Here is a 22,292-nt window from a genome sequence, read left to right as displayed (position 1 = left end):
CAATGATCAAGCCAGTGTCTGGTGGTGGGGGTTTTGTTTGGAAGTGCAACCATTGTGGCACTGAGTATACCAGCTCATACTTTCGAGTGAAAGGCCACCTTTGTTTCATCCCTGGGCGTGGAATAAAATTTTGTAAGGGATCAGATGGCAGGGGGCTGTCAAAAGCTCTAGTTTTGGGATATATTAGAGAACAAGAGGAAGCTGATAGGAGAAGTAGCAAAGCAAAGACTGATCATCCTCTTGTCCATCCAAGCTCAATGTCTAAGAGGCCTTCTAGTAGCATTGGCTCCACAAGACCAGCTGGTTCACATCCTTTCATGCAAAACCCACCAGTTGATGCAGTAGAGAATCAGAATGTTGTGGCTTCACGGAAAAGAGGCCCATTGGATTTTGCCTTCAAAAATGAATTGAGAGAGATTGCAGATTCCAAATTGGACGTTGCCTTTATGGCAATGGGCTTCCTTTCAACCTTGTTAGATCACCTTACTTTCGGGACATGGTGCATACTCTTTGCAATACACCTTCTGATTATGTTTGTCCAGGGTATGAAAAGGTGAGAACCACCTTATTGGCAAAGGAGAAAGCATCCGTAGAGTCACAGTTGAAGGTCATCAAAGATACATGGCACGAAACAGGTGTGACCATTGTTTCTAATGAATGGAAAAATTGTAAAAATAGGCCATTGATCAATGTTATAGCAGTGTGTCTTAAAGGGGCAATGTTTTTGAAAGCAGTGGATTGTGAGGGGCAAGTGAAAGATGCAAGTTTCATTGCCAATATCTTGATAGAATGCATTGACATGGTGGGGCCTCAAAATGTTGTCCAAGTTGTAACTAACAATGCTAAAAATTGTAGGGCAGCAGGGACTATAGTGGAGGCTACATATGGTCACATCTTTTGGACACCATGCACAGTACACTCACTCAATTTAATCATGCAAAAGCTTGGCACACAAATTGATTGGGTGAAAAAACTGTATGCGGAGGGCGAGGAGATTCAAATGTTTGTGACTAATCATCATATGTCACAAGCCATTTTCAGGACCTTCTCCAAGTTGGAGTTGTTGAAGGTAATTTATAATTACTAATTTTAAATTTTATTTTTTAATTTTTTAGTTTTAAATTTGTATTTTTTATAGACTTACATTTGATATATGTTGTGTATTTTGTTATGTCATGTTAGGTTGCTGAAACACGATTTGCATCTCACACGCTCGTCTTAAGACGACTTCTGAAGGTGCGAGACACCTTGAGTTCTATGGTCATCAACAGCTTATGGAGTGTATGGAAGCAGTCCCACACAGAAAGAGCTCTAAAAGTAAGAGCATTGATCCTTAGTGAGAAATGGTGGGATGATGTGGAATATGTTTTGAATTTCACTGAGCCCATCATGAGCATGATCAGGTATGTTGATACTGATCGCCCATGTTTGGGTGAGATTTATGATGGCATGGATTGCATGGTGGAAAAAATAAAAGAAGTAATAAATAGAAAAGAAAATGACCCAACGGAAACATTTTTCAAAGTTGTGCAGAAAATTGTTGTTGACCGTTGGAACAAGATGACCACCCCCTTACATCTCTTAGCACTTGCTTTGACGCCAAAATTTTATAGTGCAGAGATGCTTGCAACACCAAGGAGGGTGCCACCATATAGAGATGCAGAGGTTGCTTCTGGCTATAAGGCTGCCTTTAAAAAGATATATCAAGATGAGGAGACAAGAAATATTGTCTTGAGGGAGTTTGGCCAATTTGTATCTGCAAAAAATCATGATGTTGTAGCTCTTAATGCTAGATATGGGATGGATGCTGATGAGTGGTGGTATGTACATGGTCAAGGCTCCGTTTACTTGCAGCCTCTTGCAATTAAACTTAACACCCAAGTATGTATCTTTTTATTTTTTATTTTTATAGTTTTCCAATTCCATTTGATGCTATCATATTTTTATTTTATAATTTTAATTTATAAATTTCTAATTATGTTTTAACTTCTAACAGGTTGCAAGTTCTTCTTCAGCTGAGCGGAATTGGAGTACATACTCCTTCATCCACTCAGTCAAACGTAATCGTTTGGGTGCAAAGAAAGCTAAGGATTTGGTCTACGTACACTCCAACCTTCGTTTGTTGTCACATAAGGACCCTGGATATAGTGAGGGTGTAACAAGGAATTGGGAACTAGCCCCTGAGTGTGCTGATTTAGATGCTACAGTTGCACAACTTTGCCAAGTCTCTATAGACGAGGCAGTTATGGAATTTGAGAGAGACATAGCTAGTGGGAGTGGCATTCCATTTGATATTGGTTCAATTGATGCTGAATTTGAACCACTTGATGACCTTGGGCTTGGGTTGGATGCTTCAGATGAAGATGAATATGGAATTTAAATCCCATAGATGGCTTGTAATTTGAATGTTTAACTTTATACTTTATTGTGTCATGACATTTTCACATTTTGTAACTTGAATCAGTTGAAACTTGAAGCTTGAATATTATCTTTTTTGCAAATTATGAATATGATATTACATTTATGATTTACGATATATCAATATCTGAATATTAATTGGCATTGGCAATTATGGATTTATGATTTATGATTTATCTGTTATCATTTATGTATCATTGTATGGGAAAGTTACATTGTATGTTTCATATTTGTATGTTTGAACTGTGAACATATATAACTTTGATGTTTGAAGTTTGAACATATATATATATATAAAAAAAATTAAAATATATATATATATATGTACGGACGAACGTACCCGTACCCAAAAAAAAAAAAAATTGCCGAATCCACGATTCCATACCCGAATCCGAACCGGAACAGGTAACTTAGGTAGATAGTCAGAGATCCCAAGTAGAGTAGGGGTGGGTGAGCAGATGGCTACACTCCAAACACGGGTGGATACCATAAAAACCTTTGGCCAAGGTGGCGCAATGGTCTGCATGTGCTAGCCAGCTCACCATGTCTAGTCACCTCGTCTAGACCAAGGATCATACATAGTTAGCAGGAGACTATAGTTGTGTGACCAGCTAGACCAGAGTAGGATACAAACTCCAAGCTCAGGTGGCAGCTTGACCCATTCCTGTGTTTGTAACCCCATGAAGGATCGGGCCATTTCCTTTGGAAGGTGTGCGAGGGACTGCCAAGTCTATGGTTGGAGGATAAGCGCTTGAATGATGCTCTCCCTTAAATACACAAATTAATTTAGTATGCTACTTGGATCTTCTGAGTTGTCTTCACCAGCAATATTCATAGTTATCATACTCTTACCATGTTTCACACTTTCCTCTTCAACCGGTTTATTGATGGAGATCTTTTAATTCCTCTGTCATCAGGAATCTTGCTCAAATCAATGGCTAATGCATCAGGGCCAAATACAACTTCAACACCAATCAAAAAATTTTAAATACCGATAAACTTTCAAACCCATTCACCTTGTCTTATGGTCTTATCAGCATTTGGGAAGCAATAAAAGGATATGCTGTTACAAAGACGAAGATGTGGAGTTGGGAATATACTGCAATTATGACACTGTTGGGAGAAGTGAGAGGTTCTAAAACCTCTTGCAGAGTCCGAATGGAGTTCCAAAACCAAAGTAGGATGTCGATGATTTTTTTCTTTTTGACTTTTGACACAGCCTGCGATCATCAAATGGGCTTTTCAGTGGTTGCAAGAAGTGCATCGGATGCGACCGGTATATCCAAAACCAAAGACAAATTCCAAAAATTTAATACATTCACTTTCTTTAGTAAGTTCAAACATGGTGTCAGAGAAGAGGGATGATTTTGAAAACTTTTGCGGATCTTGAAGTTAGTTTGAAACTAAGAAGAAACGCCGACAGCCTTTCAACTTTACTTTTGCCCTTTCAACATTACATCAGCTTTTTGGGTGGTTGTGACAGTGAGAGCTACTACAGGTGCCAATGGAGTTTCGAATCCATGTGAAATTCCCGATATTCATTTAAATTTTGCTCTTTAATTTAATTTTGGGATTTAACCTCATTGGTTTGTAATGTGCTTTGTGAGGACTTCAAAAGCCCTTTTAATTTCTTTTCTATGAATCGTGTAAATACTTCTTGCAATTGACATGCAATATAACCCATATTTATGACTTATCCTCATTATAAGCATATTAAGCTGCCTATCCTTAGAAGAAATACAATTTTTTCATATACGATTTCTACTGTACTATCTGTTCATCATATTTTCTCTAGTACATGGTGGGTGATAAAGTACTAACAATATCTCTGCCATTCTAATAAGGATGAAGTTGCATTCGTAATCTCATTGTCCTAGCATTATCTCAAGCAGTGTTCAAGCCTGGATTCTTTAGGAACTTTTAGAACTAGCTTTGTTCCAAAATAACATTCTTATATGTGTTTGTATGTCCAACCATTCTCCTTAAGATAAACTCTCACAACTGATTTGATGGAAAAATTAACTACAGTCTAATAGGCTGGTGATGATGCTTAGGTAACATCATGATAGAGGCAAAATATAAAAACTTTGATGCTCAGGAATGTGTGTAACATAAATGAATTATCTCCTTAGACTTAAGCTGGAATTATTATTCTAGGGCAGAAATCGGGAAGATCACAAGAAGGGACATTACAAAAACAATGGTATCAACTAAAAAAGATCAGAGGACCTCATTAAAAGGAAATGTGTAATGTCCCTTATTGGGCCATTCCTGGTTTTTACACCTGCAAACAATATTAATCACTAAAAACTGATGTTAGAAATATTAAACATCAGGAAATTATGATAATATTCAAATCAATACATCCTAGCATCATTAATATTAAAATCAATAAATCATAGCATCATTAATATTCGGATCGTAGCATATCCCTCATAGAAAACCATACCATGAATTCCTTGGAAACACTTGCAAATGGCAATATCAAGGCTGATCATCCTTGATCTACTGATAGCATGGAAGGTGGGCTGCCCTTCCATCTTGGAGGCTTGCTGTCCTCCTTGATCAAGCCCAAGGGCATGGAAGGCTGACCATCCATCCCATCTTCTGTTCGGCTTGATAAGAGCATGAAAGATGGATCATCCCTTCATCATGAACTTGGAAGGATGATCGTCCTTCCTATTTGCGAGACACTTCCACAAATTCAAAACCGGTTTATCAAGGAATTTGCTAGATTATTGCTAACTAAATATTTCTTGATGTATTGGCAGTTCAATCTTTGAATAATACTTGAGAGCTTTATAAGGATTGCTACTTGAATTGATTATATTTATTGCTGATTGTATTTCTAACTTGCTGTTCAGATTTCATATTCTGAATTAATTGTATTCCGTGCATTCTCAAAGGAATTTATCTCCCCTTTTATGTCTTCAGTCTTCGGGGAAAGTCACATATTTTCATTAACATCATAACCTTGGCAAGGGATACGTCCCTTCATAATCAGGTGCTGCCTTCTATTGCTAATTTATTTACATGCTGCCCACTAATAATCCCTAATGAAACTCAGTCGGCCCCCTTTAAATAATTCTTAGTCAGCCCAATTTTGATTTCTTTTATTCTTAGGTGCCCCCCTCCAATTTCTAACCTTTTTGATATTACACCCCCAAGGTTTATTGTTATTAAGGCTGCAATCTGTAGACTGGCGGGGGTATGACAATCACAAAATACAAAAATATATTATAAGACAATGAATAGTTTGATGTAACTGTCGCATAAAGTCAATATGGAAAGGAAGAAAACTGAAATTGCCAATTGCATGTCCTTGATAGTCATATGAGGAACTTAAAATTTTGACCATGTACCATATGACAGCACCAACATTATTTGATATGGTTTTCTCACTTTATAGTCATTTTATCCTATTCCTACAGTGTTAAAAAAAAAATTGTGACCCTTAAGTCCAATGTTAGTCATTATTCTTTCTCCTGTTCCTACACTGTTAAAAAAAATTGTGACCCTTAAGTCCAACGTTGTCAATATTTGAGGACCATTTAAGGTGCATAAATGGAACGACGGCAAAATTAAACTTCCAAAATTTAGAGATCAACCAGATGCGTTTCCTTGGTTATAGGGGCCCAAACTAAAGGGTAATCTTTAATAGGTAGTGTAAATAGACTTTGAAGTTGGGATTTAATGCTGCACAAACCTTGCATTTCATCCTTTGCTGCCTGACCATCAGCTCTGTTCATAAAAGCAACAAAGCCACAATTGCGTTGCCGTCTATGCTCCTCTTCTGTTCTTGGCCACATTATCTTGACACTGGCAATAGGGCCAAACCGACCAAAGGTGCGTAAGAGGAAATTTTCATCCACCTGACATTATTTGCAAACAATAAATAGAATTAGAAATAGCTCAAATGCAATAAACCTGCATCCAACTCTTTCAAGAAGAGAAATATTGAACTTTAGACTTGAAAGACACTTTACCTGCGGTGACAAATTTCCTACATAAAGATTAGTTGTCTGAGGATCTCCATCATCAAATGACCCCAACAGTCTTCCACTTGAATCGAGCTCCTCTGGAATTTCATCAAAATGACTTACAGGCTGCATAATGTCAACAATAATGAAAAACAGATCTACAAAAATCATGAATATGCTGAAATCTCTCAGATAATCAAGAGTCAATACAGTCCCCACAGTCTCAAATCTATGCATGAGTTACTCCTTACAGAAGGCAACCAATCTGCCTTGTTTCATTATTTTTTCTCACTTCAACATCATAGAATTTCCAACCATGATGCTTAGTTCGCGTGGAAAACTTTAGGTCATTGCTTCATTTTTAACAGCCAACAAAAAGGTGCTTAACATCAAAGAAATTTGCTCTATAAGTATAATAATTTGGCACATTATTCCTCTGGTTAACTGCCAGATTCTGATGCTCAATGGTTAAAGCTGCTATAAGACGGCTTGGACTATATAACAGATTAAATAAGCCACAGCTAGAAAGGGCATATACCATTGAGATTTCATTTGGCCTTCCTTCTTGTCGATGCTCACGATCCTGATTGCGTTTTTCCCTCATTTCTCGCTCTAGCTTTAATTCTTCCATGAAATTATCTATATTGCGCATCTTTCCCTTTGCCTTCTCCTTACTTTTTTCATCTTCTCTCTACAGTGACATCATTTCAAAAAACAACCGGAGGTCGGCATCAGGTCACACAAAACCAATACATAACCTCTGAAATACATTAGATGAATTTTCTTAAAAGTGTAAATCACATGCAGATCAAATAAAAAACAACTTTCTGCAATCTTCCTTAGAAGCATTATGCTTGCAAAATCCTCACTGTCTGGCATGAATTTGCGGTATTGGAGCTTGACATGTAATTTTATGAAATTATGAGAGCATAACTTAATCTCCAGTTTCAATGGTAGAAGCCTCGAAAATGCAAAACAATTTGAAGCATGAAAGAGTAAAATTAAAGAATCAACATGAACAAAATATATTGGATTGCACAAGTAGGCTACCAGATGCTAAGGATCAAGGTGCTGAAGCAATGGATTACTTCAACACATGGTAGACATTTCAAAATATGCAAGCATACACATTCCAATAAAATAATAAGTATGCAAAGTATAATTTTGGATGACGAAATCACTGGTACCATAAATTTAAAAAAATAAGTTGAAGTTGTGAAGTTTACAAAAAAACAATCCATTAAACTCATCAAAAAAAAATATTGCCATGTACAATTTTGATAAAAGGAACTAGAAATAATCTAGTAGAAAGAAGCTACGTTATACTTGTTATAAAATGCAAACTATTGCAGCAGAATAGAGAAAGTAGTAAAAAAATGCACATGACATAAGCTATTCCCTAGGAAACCCTTTTAGGAAAGAACCCAGCAACAACAAAACACCATTCAATATATTATACATAGAAGATGATTATACAGATTATTTCACTTGTGCTTAACTATAAACTCCATCTTCTATCCAGTCCAACAGAATGCACCTTCAAAAACACTGTTCTCAATGCACTCTATGAGGTGTTTTCAATCTTGCAATCAAGCTGATGGCATGCACTTGCTCTAGAAACCTATAACAACATTTGCATTAATACAATTCCAAGAGCTTGATTTGGGGTAGAGCAAACTAGGAAACAAGAAATAGTTTCCAATGCCAAGGCCCCAAAACTGTGAGCCCAAACTCGGTGAACATTCCTACAACTCAACCCATGCAACCCAACCCTTGGTACACCCATAAATAGAATGCAATGCCCCACTGAGATTCCTTTGACCCTACAATCAAACAGTCAACCTAGTCAAACCAAGCGCTCCATTTTGTAGCATTCACTCACTCTTGCATGCTCTTACATAGCTCTATTTAGCCAGTCAAAGATGCCCCATCAATGTTTCTTTGTAACCCCCATATTTAGCCAGTCAAAAATGCTCCATCGATGTCTATTTGTAACCCCCATCATAACTGCTTTTACAATGTAACTCCCACATCATAGATTCGCTTACACAATGCAACTCCAATGTCATAGATGACATTCCAAGTGGAGAGATCAATCTGACATGGGCAATTTGAAGATTCTTTGCTAGTTACTCCATTTCATAAGGAACACTAAAAATATATGTATGCAGAGTCTACAACACACCTTCCTAACACTCAAACCTGAACAACAGTATATTAGTTTGGGCCAAATGAATTTCAATTTAAAGGTGTGCAACAGAAACAGAAGAGTGGAATGAAAAACATGAATATACACAAATATTCCATGTCTCCCGAATTACAGATTCCTAAAGGCAAATTTAACTAAAAAAAAAGTTCCACTGGTGACACAAGCATAATTTTAAAATTCTCAGCACATTATTTTTGCAGATATGTAGAGTGGTAATTGTATTAGTTACTTGGCTCAAAAAGAACCCACCAGTGATCAATTCTTGATGACTAGAAAGACCCAACACCACAAGGATAAGGCAAAGTTAAAGTACCAACCGAATTTGGCAAAATGGACACCCCCATTCCTTGGCTCTGAGCCAAAGACGATTAATAATTTAATTATCCATGCAGCTGATACCAATTTGACTCCCAAGTCTTCAATCAAAAAACGTGTATTGAGCGCACCTTTATTATATTTTAGGAGTTTCAATTATATAATGATAATCATATAGGGTGCTCTCTATCTGCTGATATTATCCACTAATGATTTTTGACACCAATAAGATGTGTTCTAATATGTAAGGCTTTGATCTTGTATACAAAGATTGAGTTTACTAGGTTAACCACATTGTAATCCTCAAGATTGACCAACTCATGATTATGGATTAGTGTCATTGCATGTTCCTCCCAGCTCTGTCATGAAAAACCAAACTTCCACACAGTATATGATGAAAAATGTAATCTCTACTCTCTTTTGTTTCCCATCATATGGAATTCTGTGGAAATTGATTAACACATTTAATGCTGTAATCTAATGTATTCCATCCTGATGGTCTGGTTTTAGTTACTGAGACTCATAATACTTACAGCTAAACAGCATTTTAAGGTCTCCTTAAGGAAAGGAAAAGAAAGGTTCTTATATCAACAATACCTAGCACCCTGCTCACCTAACTGTGCTTAGGGTACAGGTAACTCACAACATGAGAAGCCCCACATCCATGCAATTGAGCGGGCTTACACTATGGGAGCACAGACCCTACTTCCTCTCTTAATTCCAACCGGGTGCCTCTCAGATTCAACCACAATATTACAGTCAGGCCAATAATGCACACTTAAAAACATAAAAAATGAGACAGAAATTCACATCTCCAATGAATAAATAGGACAGAGGAAGATGAAAAATAAAAAAACTATACAGTGCAATTTTATATTATCTCAAACATTAAGTGCATTAATCCAATATTAAGAAATATACGGGATAAGCATCTCATCATTATCTTTTTGAATAACTATAGACTTTTCCAATTATACTTATGCTTGATTTCCAAACCAATACTTCCATAGCCATTTGATTGAAATTATTATGCATTCAAACAGCAATCTCTTATTGTTCAATAACTTGCGAAATGATAATAACCATGAGGTTGTACCGTGAAAACCAAAGCACCCTGAGTGTCCTTAATTAAGACAACAGATTTTTTGCCGTCCTTTAAAGGAAACAATATCATTGACTTTGTTCTTGCAACAATATGTATAACATAAATATATTGGCAATAATGTATTTCCAATTCTACTAATAATGGCTGAGAGATGATTGCTTTCAACTTTCAAGTTACCATATAGAACTAAAGTAGTGAAAAGGGCCTCTGGTTTAAGGAAGATGAATACCAATAAGGAACCATGACATTGCAGAATCAATTACTATTGGATATGTAGTTCCTAAAATTGCTCCACGATAAATGTAATTCTAGCCTGAAATAATATGCACTTGTCATTTCTCAAATAACTTTATATTTTTATGTTGTTGCATTTCTACTACTTGCAAGTTGACATAGACAATGGACTTCTACGACTCAAACAAGAACAATTTGATCTTATTTTACTTTTGAAGGAGTGATAGAAATGTTGGCAAGCTCAGGCAATCCACATATATGTGTTGCAGGATCCCAAAAAATTAATTTTAGCTATTATATCATCCAGAAAAAGGCATATGTTAGGGAACATGGGAATTCCCAGTCCCAGAAGGTATAAGTCAGAGGTTCAAAAACCAAAATACTAGACTACTGAATTTCATATTGCATACTGTACCTTTTTATCAGTTTCCTTCCCCAAACTGGCTGAACCTGCCATTCCAGGTGGTATAAACGATGGTATATACCTGCAAACAACAAAACAAGCTCAAAGAGAACAAAACTGTTAATAGACTGCACATTTAATTTAAATCTAAAACAATTCTGACAAAATGTACAGCATAATCTAGTATAGATGGATCAAATTCACATCGTTTTAATCCAAGATGCTGAAAAGAATTCATCAGACAAACAGAGAGAGCTCAAATTTCAGCAGACAATATAGTCAGCACAATTGAGTCGCAGCCATTAGCGATATTTCAGGAAAGAAATAAAACCCATTCAGCTTGGATCAAATTCCCATGGACACAGATACAGATACATATATGACTATTTTAAAGGCCCCTTCATATTGATACTGCTGGATTCGCCATTCATAAAAAGCAGACACATAAATATTAATATTAATAATTATAAATATTAAAATTATTAAAAAAAATAAACTTGAGATTAATAAATAAAAGATAATTGTCGAAGGGGTTAAGCCCAAGAAGTTAAGTCATTGGGTTCTTAAGTTGGAGACCCAGGTTCAGTTTTAAATTAATAATAAATGTAGTTTAATAAATAAATAATTTAAATTTTAATATTTAAACCTTATTCAAAAATAAAATATTAAACGTAAAATTAAAACATATTCAAATTGTTATTAAGTATTAGTAACAAAAATATAAATAAAATATAATTATATAACATATTAAAAAAAAATTAAAATTATTAAGTCAATAAGTAAACTGTACATCTAAATGGCATTCAGTAAAGGAGCTAAAATAACAGAACAGTGTAAGATGTTGGTTCCTGCCCAAGAGCTGGGAATGCATGCACACTGTCCTGTATAAGAGTTATTTGAGCCACTTTAGGCAATTCTAACCTAAACTAAACTTCAGAGTTTTTAAACCTAAAGATTAAAATCAATCAGTTGTATTTTATTTAATAGTGGCTATCAGTTGTATTTTATTTAGAAGTGGCTGGGATGAAGATAAAACCAAAAAAAAAAACACATAGCAGCAAAAACATAAGCCCAAAAATCAGACACAGCTTATGAATCTGAGAGAACAAACAAGGAAAACAAAATGATTTGGCGAATTTATTTTTCATGGTATCAGAGCGGATCGATGGGATTCTTTAAAGTTTGGCATGGCCTTCTTTCTGGAAAAGGCCATGAAATTTTATTAAAAAATTCGCCAAACATTAAAGAATATTTGAGAAAGAAGGCCATGAATTTTTATTAAAAAATTGGCCAAACTTTAAAGAATATCCCAGAAAGAAGGCCATGAATTTTTATTAAAAAAATCGCCAAACTTTAAAGAATCCCATCGACCCGCTCTGATACCAACTCCAAACCTTGAAAATAATTCGAGGCACGGAAAACGAGGCACCCAGAAAAATCTGAGACCAACCCAGAAAAGCTCTTGAAAAACCCACCAAGAAATTTATTTTTCAATCATAGTGCTTATAGAAGAACTGGTAAAGCACTGTATGTATAAGATGACATGGATCAGGACATAAAGCAGCAAGGGAAAAGTTGATGGTATGAAAATAATATATGGCACATATCTGGTCTTTACTAAATTGTAATACCAATCCCAAATATAGAATCCTAATATTGGATATAATGATACTTACATAATATGCATATATGGTAAATAATTTGGAATTAATAATACACATATACAACTTAGAACCAATAATAGGCATATTTAAAACATTCCAAACCAGAAGTAGTAAAATTTTGCACATCTCCTTTGACTAGAATTTTCACGTATAACTTACAGCTACGATTGTTTCTGATTAGAATACAAAGTGTGATATATAATAGCATCCACTGCCTATTCAGAAAACTAACAAAACAACTGTTGCTGAAATAAACTAGAAATCGTGATGTAAACTTTGCACTTATAATAAAAACTATCATGATCAACAAGAGGGCTTAAACAATGGCACTGCATAATCACCTGCTTCCTTTCTTTGAACTAGAGGACCCATCTTTGGATGATCCATCTGCCATTACAGAACTATCAAATGAGCTCATTTACTAATCAGAATATCAATAAATCAATCAGATGTTAACACGAACATTGAGAAGTTAAATATAAACCTTCATTCCCAGATTTCAGACGCTCATTAGGATTTATTGTCCCCCCTCTCACAAAAGTTTTCCCACAAGGAATGTCATCTCCATTGAAAGATTGCACAAACTCTTCGTACAGCCGAGCTGCTTCATCATCCTCCCTCTAAATCCAAGAAAAATGGTTCATATCTTGTATCCTTAAAATGATCAGATTACATATCCTAGTACTTAAAATACAATTGTGAATAAAGACTAGTTTCTATATTACCTTTTTCTTAGCCTCTTCTTCTTCTCTATGCTTTTGAAAAGGAGTTTTTTTTCGAACAACTGAAAACGAATTCATCTTGACATCCAATGTTTCATGTTACAAAAGCCAGACAAATATCAACTATTGGAGTTCCAGAAAAGATACACAAATTCTTAAAATGCTTACATCAACTTTTTCCTTTGATGAAATACATTAAATCCAAATAGCTTTGACGGCTACAGGTACATTATAGAGTTGTTTAATTACCTCTCATTTTCTAGAATCTCAATGCTTACTTAAAAAAAGTTTATGATAAAAGATTGTTTTGAAATTTATGCTTAATAACATGACAAACTACCATATGCAGGGACATTTTTATTTATTTTGATTAAATATAGAATCCCGTTAGCTTAAATATAGAATACAAACTTTATTAATAATTTTAGATAAAATATAGAATCTCATTAGCTTCCTGCAAACGTATGCTAAAATGCACAAGACATGGTCAGCAGGACACGTGTGATATGGGGCACTAGGACATCAAGGCAAAGGTTTATTATTCAAATATGCTCATCACGTGAGTAAGGGTTCCGAGACAGAATTCCTTGAACCTGAACCTAAGCTTCCATTTCCTTGTTACTCTGGCATAGAGGCCATGGAATGTCGCTACTCGGATATCATTTTGAAAGAGTTTATATATAAAGGTACCAATTAGATTACATACAACTATAGTCCTCCCAATATGTGTGTTAAGGGCGCGGGTACAGAGTCCCCTTCCTTGAACCTGAGTTTCTATTTCCCTTACCTTGTGACTAGTCACTGTTGCACTGGGGTATTTTCAAAACTATGTATTGATGATAAAACTTTGATTGAAAAAGTATGGAATCGAATTCCGTTAGCTTTGAGGCAGAGTAACAAGCATAAACTGCATCCATAATTGGAATTAATATTTCCTCCCCCAAAACCTGCAAATAGGGTGAGCTCAAGCGGTGAGCGCATAGTAGAGTTCAATGCAGATCCCCGGAGAACGGTGCTGATTACCACGGACGAGATAATTTACTACCGAAAAAGGAGGAACCTACCAGATCAACTATAAAAGGAGGGACATGTTATTTGATTACGAATGCGCCTGCACGGTTAACTAAAACGTAATATTGTAACAGTTGAGTAAATAAGCGTTTCTTGAGCCCTATATTGATGGCGGTAATCAATTTCGGAATTTCCAACGACGAAATTCATACTTATACACAACCAGCCTATAAATTCATTCCTAGATGAAAATTCTGAATATAAGATTCTTATTTTAGGGGACACAAAATGCGAAAAACAAAAAAAGAATCCACAAATTATTGTGTAGAAAAAGAAAACAATATTTGGTTGATTCCCTTCAGACTCGAGAGCGAGCAAATCAGAGATAACGAACTCGAAACCTGTGCAGATATGAACCTACAGAAGACCTAAATCATAGTACTAGAAACCATTGAAAGTTCGATTCTACACCAAATTTAGATTAGGTCACCATGATTGACAGTACATTGAAAAATTTTAAATTAAAAAAAAAAAACTCATATATATTCAATTATTAAAATTACCTTGTTGTAGCTAAAAGCAACAAGAATATGTCCACACTCTGTTACAGATTTTCTCTTCTTGAAATTCTCTGTGACATTCCCACATTCATTTCAATTTAGGGCTTAGTAAGACATATTCAATGAATATGTATTGTTGTGTATATGTTTCGCCTACTTTAAAAAACAAGATGCAGACCTCTTCATTAGCCTCTCCACTCGCATTTTCGTTAGTCTAAAAGTACCCAGGGAAAACAGCATGATTTACTATGTCAAACAGAATAAGGTTTGTTTGTTTTTTCTGAGTGTGTTTTTTTAAGTTAATATTCAAAAAAATTATGAATAAGTGTGTCTGATTTTATTAATTATTATAAAAAATATATATTCAAAAGAAAAAGAAAAAAAAACCATGAGGACACAAAGTCACTCTATAAAGTCGTTCTATAAAGTGTCGTGAAAACAAATAAACAGCAATAACAACAAGTGCCACATAGTGGCTAGTACTTGCTTGTTTTTAGTATAGTTTTAATAATAATTATGATTTAATTTTAATAATGATTATATTTTAAAAATTAAACATAATTATTACATAATAATTAAAATTTTACTAGAAAAAATAATATAAATTAAAGAAATTCTAATAAATTTTAATTTCACAAAATAAAGTTAAATAATTGAAATAGTTTAAGATTTAAATCTACTTTAAAAACTAAAATATAATAAACAAAAATGTGTAAACAAAACTATATAAAAAATTAAATATTAAGAAAAAATAAAATTAATAATAAATAACAATTGTCTTGATGGATAATAATTTTTAATAATTTTTAAATTCATTGTAATTTTTAATTAATTTTTAAATTCATTGTAATTTTAATATAATAAAATATGTATAAAAGTATAATTAGTTTTAAATAACAAATCAATTTATTTTATTATAACATAACATTTTTCTTACTTATGTAATTATTATTATAAATATATATCCCTTAAAATTTAATACAATTTGATACTTTAAGTATTTGATTTGATTATAGATCTATTTATGTTATAATAATATGTAATTAAAATAATATAACATTATAAAATTCTATATTTATTTTCCTCTATAAAATATCTATAATACATATAGCAATATAAAATGCAGAAAGTTTATTTTTTTAGAAAGCGTGGCCCGTGACTATTCATTTATTTTGGATTTCCTAAAAGTCCGCTTATAACAGCTAAATTGTATTTAGCCAATAAGTGTAGAGAAAAATAATTTTCATAATTTATAATGTGAAAAATTGTACAATTAGACTTTAGTAAATAAAAAGATTGAAAAAAATAAAAGTTAAAATTTGTTTGTGATTGGTTCAAATTAATTTTTTTAATAACTAGTTAACTGGAAAAACAAAAAATTCATTACAATAGTATTGCCTAACGGCAAGTACTAATAATAGTTGTTAAGCAATGAGAGCAACACCAATGGGAGGTGGAGGGGATCTTGGTCGCTCGATTTATTCCATACATCAATGGGGTTCAAGATGACATCATGAATAGACCACCCCTCTTTTGTCTTATCGTCTCCCTCTTCTCTATCTTTGTCTTAAAATATATTTTACAAATTGGCTTGTAAGATTATTAGAATGACAACAAATTTGTTATAAATATCATCAAAGGGAATCTATTAGTAATTAGGTTAATTTTACAACCTAAGTTTATAATTTGATAAGTGGGATGACTTAATTAGCTGGTTGGCTTTAGTGGGCGCTTTTAAGCCCAGAAAATTGCAATAAGTCGGAAAACTTTTCGTCTGCCGGAAAGTTGTTGTTGTCACTTCCACATTTATTGGCGAGCTTTTTTTAAAATTCAATTTTCATCTCTAATGTTGCATCCAAGCCACTTTTATGGCGCAACATTTATTAGCGGCAGGTAAATTTTACCATCCAAGCACTACCTGCAGTCACCTCAAACTAACGAGCAAGTAGACTACATGTCTTCATTTAATTTTATACGGCATGGAGCGGGAGTTGTGTATTTGGAAAGGCATTTTCAAGCCTGGGAGCTTTTTTCATTTGTATTTTATAATCAACCCTATGTGTCACAACCCTCCTTTATCACTTTTTTATTTAAATACAATTCTATCATATTTTTGGATAAGCTATTTAAATGATTGAATAAATGTTATAAAAAGAATGAAAATAATAATACACACACACATGGAAAATATACATTATTTTTATTTATTTATTTTCCACATCCAATTATGGCACGTGTTGTAGGAAGAATAAGAAGCTTCTAGAGGATTCTCCACCACCTTTCATGTAACTCCCCCACTAAGTCTAATCAATTTGCATGAAGTCCAAAATTGGGAAAGAATCTCATTTTTAATTAAATTTTCTAGATAGTGGAATAGAGGGAATTTTCTTATAAAATTATATGCAAGTTTCAAAGAAGGGAGTTGATTATGTTTTGAAGGAAATTTCCCAAGTTTTAGAAGTAGATATTTTCTTTAGTAGTCTCATTTTTCATTGCAAAAATTTTAAGTTGTTGTTGAAGGATTTCTCTCAAGTTGCAAGGAAGGATCAAAAGGATAACCAGTGGATTCAACATCAAGCTCGATAAACTAGGTTCTCTCCCTGTTATTTCACATTCACTTATGAGGAATTCATATTATCAAAAAAAAATAGTTATAGATCTTCCTTTATATAAAGAAATTCTTTTATTAGATTTTAAATCTTTTATTTGGGGATAAATAATAATGATGATGCTTTCTTATAGTGCATGTAAAAGATAGTTATTTATTTATTTTATTTCCCTCAAGAAAATATGCACATGATCTTGCTTTTGTTCTTTCCCAAAGATTTTAGCAAAAGAAAATCATATTCCTTTATTTGTTTAAAATCTCTTTTCCTGAAATTAAAATTCTTTCCTGTGTGATTTGAATCTTTATTCCTCCCTCTAATTCATTTCTTTAGTTCTTCGAATGGAAATCTGAATCTCATTCTTTAATCTCTCCGTGATTATTTTTAAAATCTCTTTGTGATTAATTTTAAAATCTCTCTCTGATTATTTTAAATCTCTCTGTGATTTTTAGTTAAATAAATCTCTCTGTGAAATGAGTTGAATAAAATTTCTCTATGAATATCAGCTGAATCTCTGTGAATATCAGTCGAACAAACTCTCTCCCTGTGAAATCTGAAAATAAATAATCTTCCTGTAAATAACTCTCTATCCCCCTCTCTGGACATTGGTTGAGAAATAGAATATAATCCCTCTGTGTTAGCTTGTATTTCTCAGTTTAAACACCTAACTACTTCTTGATAATCTGTGCATCACTGGAGCAAATTACTTCTCTGGTTATTTTTATTTCTCTGTTATATTTTGTCCTTGGGTTTAATATGATATTCTCTCTTACATTAATATTTTCTTATGTATACATACCTGTTTATGTATTCTCTTTTTATACAAATTAATATTTTAGAATGTATGTATGTATATATAAGGTATTAATAATTTATGCGAAGTGATTAACATTTATTCTTGCACGACATAGTACCCGTGTGTACTGGCTCGCAAGTGGAAGAATGGAGTTAATACTCTGCAGGGGAGTGGTACCGTAACGGTACCCCCCACTAGCCTGCGGTCACTGCTACGGCAATGGCTGCAAGGTAGTGGAGGGGACCCGTGGGGTCCCACTCCCATTGACCTTTGTCAATACCAATCAAACCTAATTCGAAGGCAAAGTTAATTCTTTTTTCAATATATGTTTAAAATGTTAGTTTATTTAAATTTCTTCTTATATATATATATATATATATATATATATATATATATATATATATATATATATATATATATAAATTTTAGTTAATAAAATTTTTAAAACTTAGGTAAATTTTAGATTTATAACTAGTTTTAACAAATTTATATTAAATGATACTTAGATCCTCTTAAGATCCACTTAGCAATTAAATGACTTGAAGCTAAATTCTATGTTGGGATTAGTGGTTTTATGAATGATATTCTCGCATGTAACTTACCCTACCTTCACTTCATGCAAATGTCTTTACATTGATTTCAATTATTGGTGTTCCCATCTTCATGCAAATTATACGTTTAATTGTTAGTATGCAAGTTACCTAACTGTCATTATTATGCAAGTTATATTCAAGTTTTGAATAATAAATAATTCTAGTTATGGTTTTTATTCCATGTCATTCATCAAGTAGTTATTTCAATTAATTGAGCTTTGCAATGTCTAAATTCATAATTATTTTTCAAGCATGATGTTTATCATAAGTTAGAAAATTAAATAAAGGAAGTTGGAAAACCAAAACCTAGTAGCGTTCGATATATACAGTGCCTCTGGGTCACGCTTACGGGTAATGTTGTCGTGTTGAACTACTGCACTTAACACCTAATAAAGCTACATAAACGACATCTGTGGCATCGTCCCTATAAATTATCGGGGAGTAATAAGGGACACTTGGAAGTTAAAATCCAAGGGGCGGGTAATCCCCCTTGGATCGATAATTTAATAAGATAATTCTAAAGCGATCTTTCATCCGCTGAGTTAAACTATAGTAAACCCCTATAGGGATGATGAGTGAAATGCTTTTATAAAATTGATTTAATCTCAAAGAATTGTTGTCGATTGACAATTGGTCAAGGGTGACGCTTACGTTAAGATTTAGGATCTAGTGTTTTAGGCCACAAGCAATAGGCCATCTTGAGCCTTTGCTTAAGTGCTACCACCGTGGGTAGCAACCATAGAGAAACTGTCTGGGACATTGACCCTAGAAAGGGTTGTGTACCCACTAATCAGTTTACATCAAACCATAGAGTAGAAAATAAAACTACATACTTTACGCCTTGATCTCGTGTCGAAGCGGGTATGTAGGTAGTCTTGGGACGAAGTTGTCCCTCGTACTCAGGTGTTCATGGGTGGGGTCTAGGCTTGGTATAGAAGGATTGAATAGAATCCTAATTTGAAAGATAAGTATAATAAAAAGGAAAAAGTAATTCAATGCATACTCGGAAGGAATCCTGTATGGATTCGCTTGACTTCCCGAGGCTTTAAGTCAAATTCTGAGGCGGAACTCAAGCTTGTATTATGTTATTTAATTACTCCTAAGGACGGCGACCTTGGTGCACTTCTGTTAGAAGAGTGTAGTACTTAGTGAGTGGCTCAGGACCTGAACGGTCTCGATGAGTCTAAGTCTCTGGCCAGAGCACCTCCTATCCCGATTGGATAGATGCCTACCCCGTATGCGTAGATGCCTATCCCGTATTGGATAGATGAAATCTTATGTCCCGTATGGACAAATGCCTAACCCATATGGTTAGATGCTCATCCCGGATGGATGCCCAGAGTATGCGATTGAATCAAACATAATGATTAAATCAAACACAAAAAAAAAAAGAGAATGGTCAATTTTGTTGAGTTAATTATGGTGGATTATTACACTATGCGCATGATAGGTAATTTTTGTTTTCAAGTTAAATGGTTTTCAACATGTTATGGAGTTTTTTTTAAGGTTCTCTCAAATAACCATCAAATTACATGTTCACATTGACACAGTTGTGGTGTATTTGGGAAAATTTGTGTTGTTGAAGTTGGTTGCTATTTTCATCTGCATTTGAACTCATTTATTTGCTTGAAAGGGACGATTTTATCAAACCTCGGTGAAGGACAAGTAATTTCGACTTTCGAATTAAGTGGTTTTCATAATTTACTATGTGCTTCCTTTGATATTTCTTTGAATTAACAATTAAACTGTGTCAAATTGTGGTGTACTAGGAAATGCGTTGTCGAATTTGTTTGTTATTTTCATTTGTATTCTAGTTGCTTGCACTCCTCAAAAGGGACAACATTCTCAAACCTCGTTGAAGCACTGGTAATTGTTGCTTCCAGATTAAATGTTTTAGGATTCTGTTTAGCTTGTTGGTTGTTATTTTAATCTATAGTTTTTAAGGTTTAATGGTTTTCATATTTTATTAGAACGATTTTTTTAATATTCATCTAGTTGTTATTTTCATCTATTGGTTTTATGGTTTTCATATTTTGCTAAGAGTTTGTTTGATATTCCTCTAATCTGCTCGTCGAAGCACAGGTAATTGCCACTTCCAGATTAAATGTTTTAGGCTTTTGTTTATCTTGTTGGCTACCATTTTAATTTATAGGATTTAATGTTTTAGTGTTTTCATATTTTACTAAGGGTTTTTTTTATATTCCTATCATCTGGTTACTATTTTCATTTGCAGGTTTTAAGGTTTTAAGGTTTTATGGTTTTTGTATTTTACTAAGGGCTTTTTTGATATTCCTCTCATCTCCTTGCTATTTTCATCTATATTGGGGTTGCTTTGCCAGCTTGAAAGGGACGTCATTATCAAACATCAAGGAAGGTTAGGTAATTTCTACATGAACCGAATTAATTGGTTTTCATATTTCACTGTGGGTTTTTTTTATAATGGTGTCAACTAACCATTAAACTGTGTGCAATTGTGGTGTATTAGGAAATATGTTATCGAATCTATTTTCTATTTTCATCCGTATTCTGGCTGCTTGGACTCCTCAAAACAGATAGCATTCTTAGACCACATCGAAGCACAGGTAATTGCAACTTCCAAATTAAATGTTTTAGGGTTTTGTTTATCTTGCTAGTTGCTATTTTGATCTACGTTTTGGCTACTTAGTTTGTTGCGAATTCTCGTTTTCAGGTTAAATGGTTTTCATCATGTTCTGGCCTTTTTTTAAGGTTTTATGGCTTTCATATTTTACTATGGTTTTTTTGAATTTGTTTGCTATTTTCATTTGTATTCTGGGTTTTTTTATATTTCTCTCAAATAATCATTACATTGTGTGTCCCCATTAAACCTTATATGGAAACAAGAGAGTATTGTGGTTTGATTGGAAATACGTTATTCAATCTATTTGTTATTTTCATTTGTATCTTGGTTGCTTGGTCTATTCCAATTGGACAAAATTAGCAAACCTCGTGGGAGCACAGGTTATTGCCGCTTTGAGATTAAATGTTTTAGGGTTTTTTTTTTTGTGGTGTTTTCACTTGTAAGCGACCATAATATAGATGAAAGTACCAACCAAGATTGATAATGTGTTTATTTGTGATGATATATATACAACATGCATAGCAGCAGGATCTTGGAGAAGAGGATGACAAGGAAGAGCGAAAGGCATTGAAAACACATGGGGAAGTATTATGTTCTTTTGGTTGTTTAGTCTCCTCATTTATTTATTTTCTAATCTTTCTTGATATGTTTTGAAATGGTTTGAGTTCATTTTGCTTATGGTCAGGCATGTTATATAAATGAAGTCATGATTGATATCCACTAATACCCATTTTCTTAGTGTAGCGTCCTAAAATTGCGACACTTGCAATTTCGACTGCATTTGGGTCTTCACGATGGCGACGCAACACTAAACCTGAATGGAGACCTCGAAACTTGTTCATGACATCAAAAACTGCATTTTTCCAGCACCCTGCTTGATCCCTCCTTGCACCTTGTTGTCCCGGGAGGTGGGACCAGAGCGCCCAGCGCCCTGGTCCTTCAGGACTAGGGCGCCCAGCACCCTAGTCCCCCAGGACCATGGCGCCCGGCGCCCTGGTCCCTAGCCCTATTTTGGGCTCGGTCTCCTATGGGACTTCGGGCCTTTTTGTTTGCAAATTGGAAAATAACATTTCCTGG

General features: G+C 34.1%; 1 protein-coding gene across 1 annotated transcript in view; it reads right to left on the bottom strand.

Moving 5' to 3' along the window:
• LOC131073365 (protein RRC1) overlaps positions 1-14,904 on the bottom strand; it is a 76,412-nt gene extending 61,508 nt beyond the window's left edge. Inside the window, exons 1-9 of the mRNA XM_058009780.2 lie at positions 14,800-14,904; positions 14,625-14,692; positions 13,054-13,128; positions 12,813-12,948; positions 12,670-12,715; positions 10,677-10,746; positions 6,937-7,089; positions 6,405-6,524; positions 6,125-6,290 (exon numbers count right to left, since the gene is read on the bottom strand). Of these exons, the coding sequence (XP_057865763.2) occupies positions 6,125-6,290; positions 6,405-6,524; positions 6,937-7,089; positions 10,677-10,746; positions 12,670-12,715; positions 12,813-12,948; positions 13,054-13,128 (766 nt within the window). The 5' untranslated portion in view covers positions 14,625-14,692; positions 14,800-14,904. The remainder of the gene's footprint in view (positions 1-6,124; positions 6,291-6,404; positions 6,525-6,936; positions 7,090-10,676; positions 10,747-12,669; positions 12,716-12,812; positions 12,949-13,053; positions 13,129-14,624; positions 14,693-14,799) is intronic.
• Positions 14,905-22,292: the final 7,388 nt, after the last annotated feature.

Source organism: Cryptomeria japonica, chromosome 10, assembly GCF_030272615.1.
Source record: "Cryptomeria japonica chromosome 10, Sugi_1.0, whole genome shotgun sequence".
NCBI lineage: Eukaryota > Viridiplantae > Streptophyta > Pinopsida > Cupressales > Cupressaceae > Cryptomeria > Cryptomeria japonica.
Note: the sequence above shows the minus strand (reverse complement) of the source record. Positions and strands in the feature narration are given on the sequence as shown.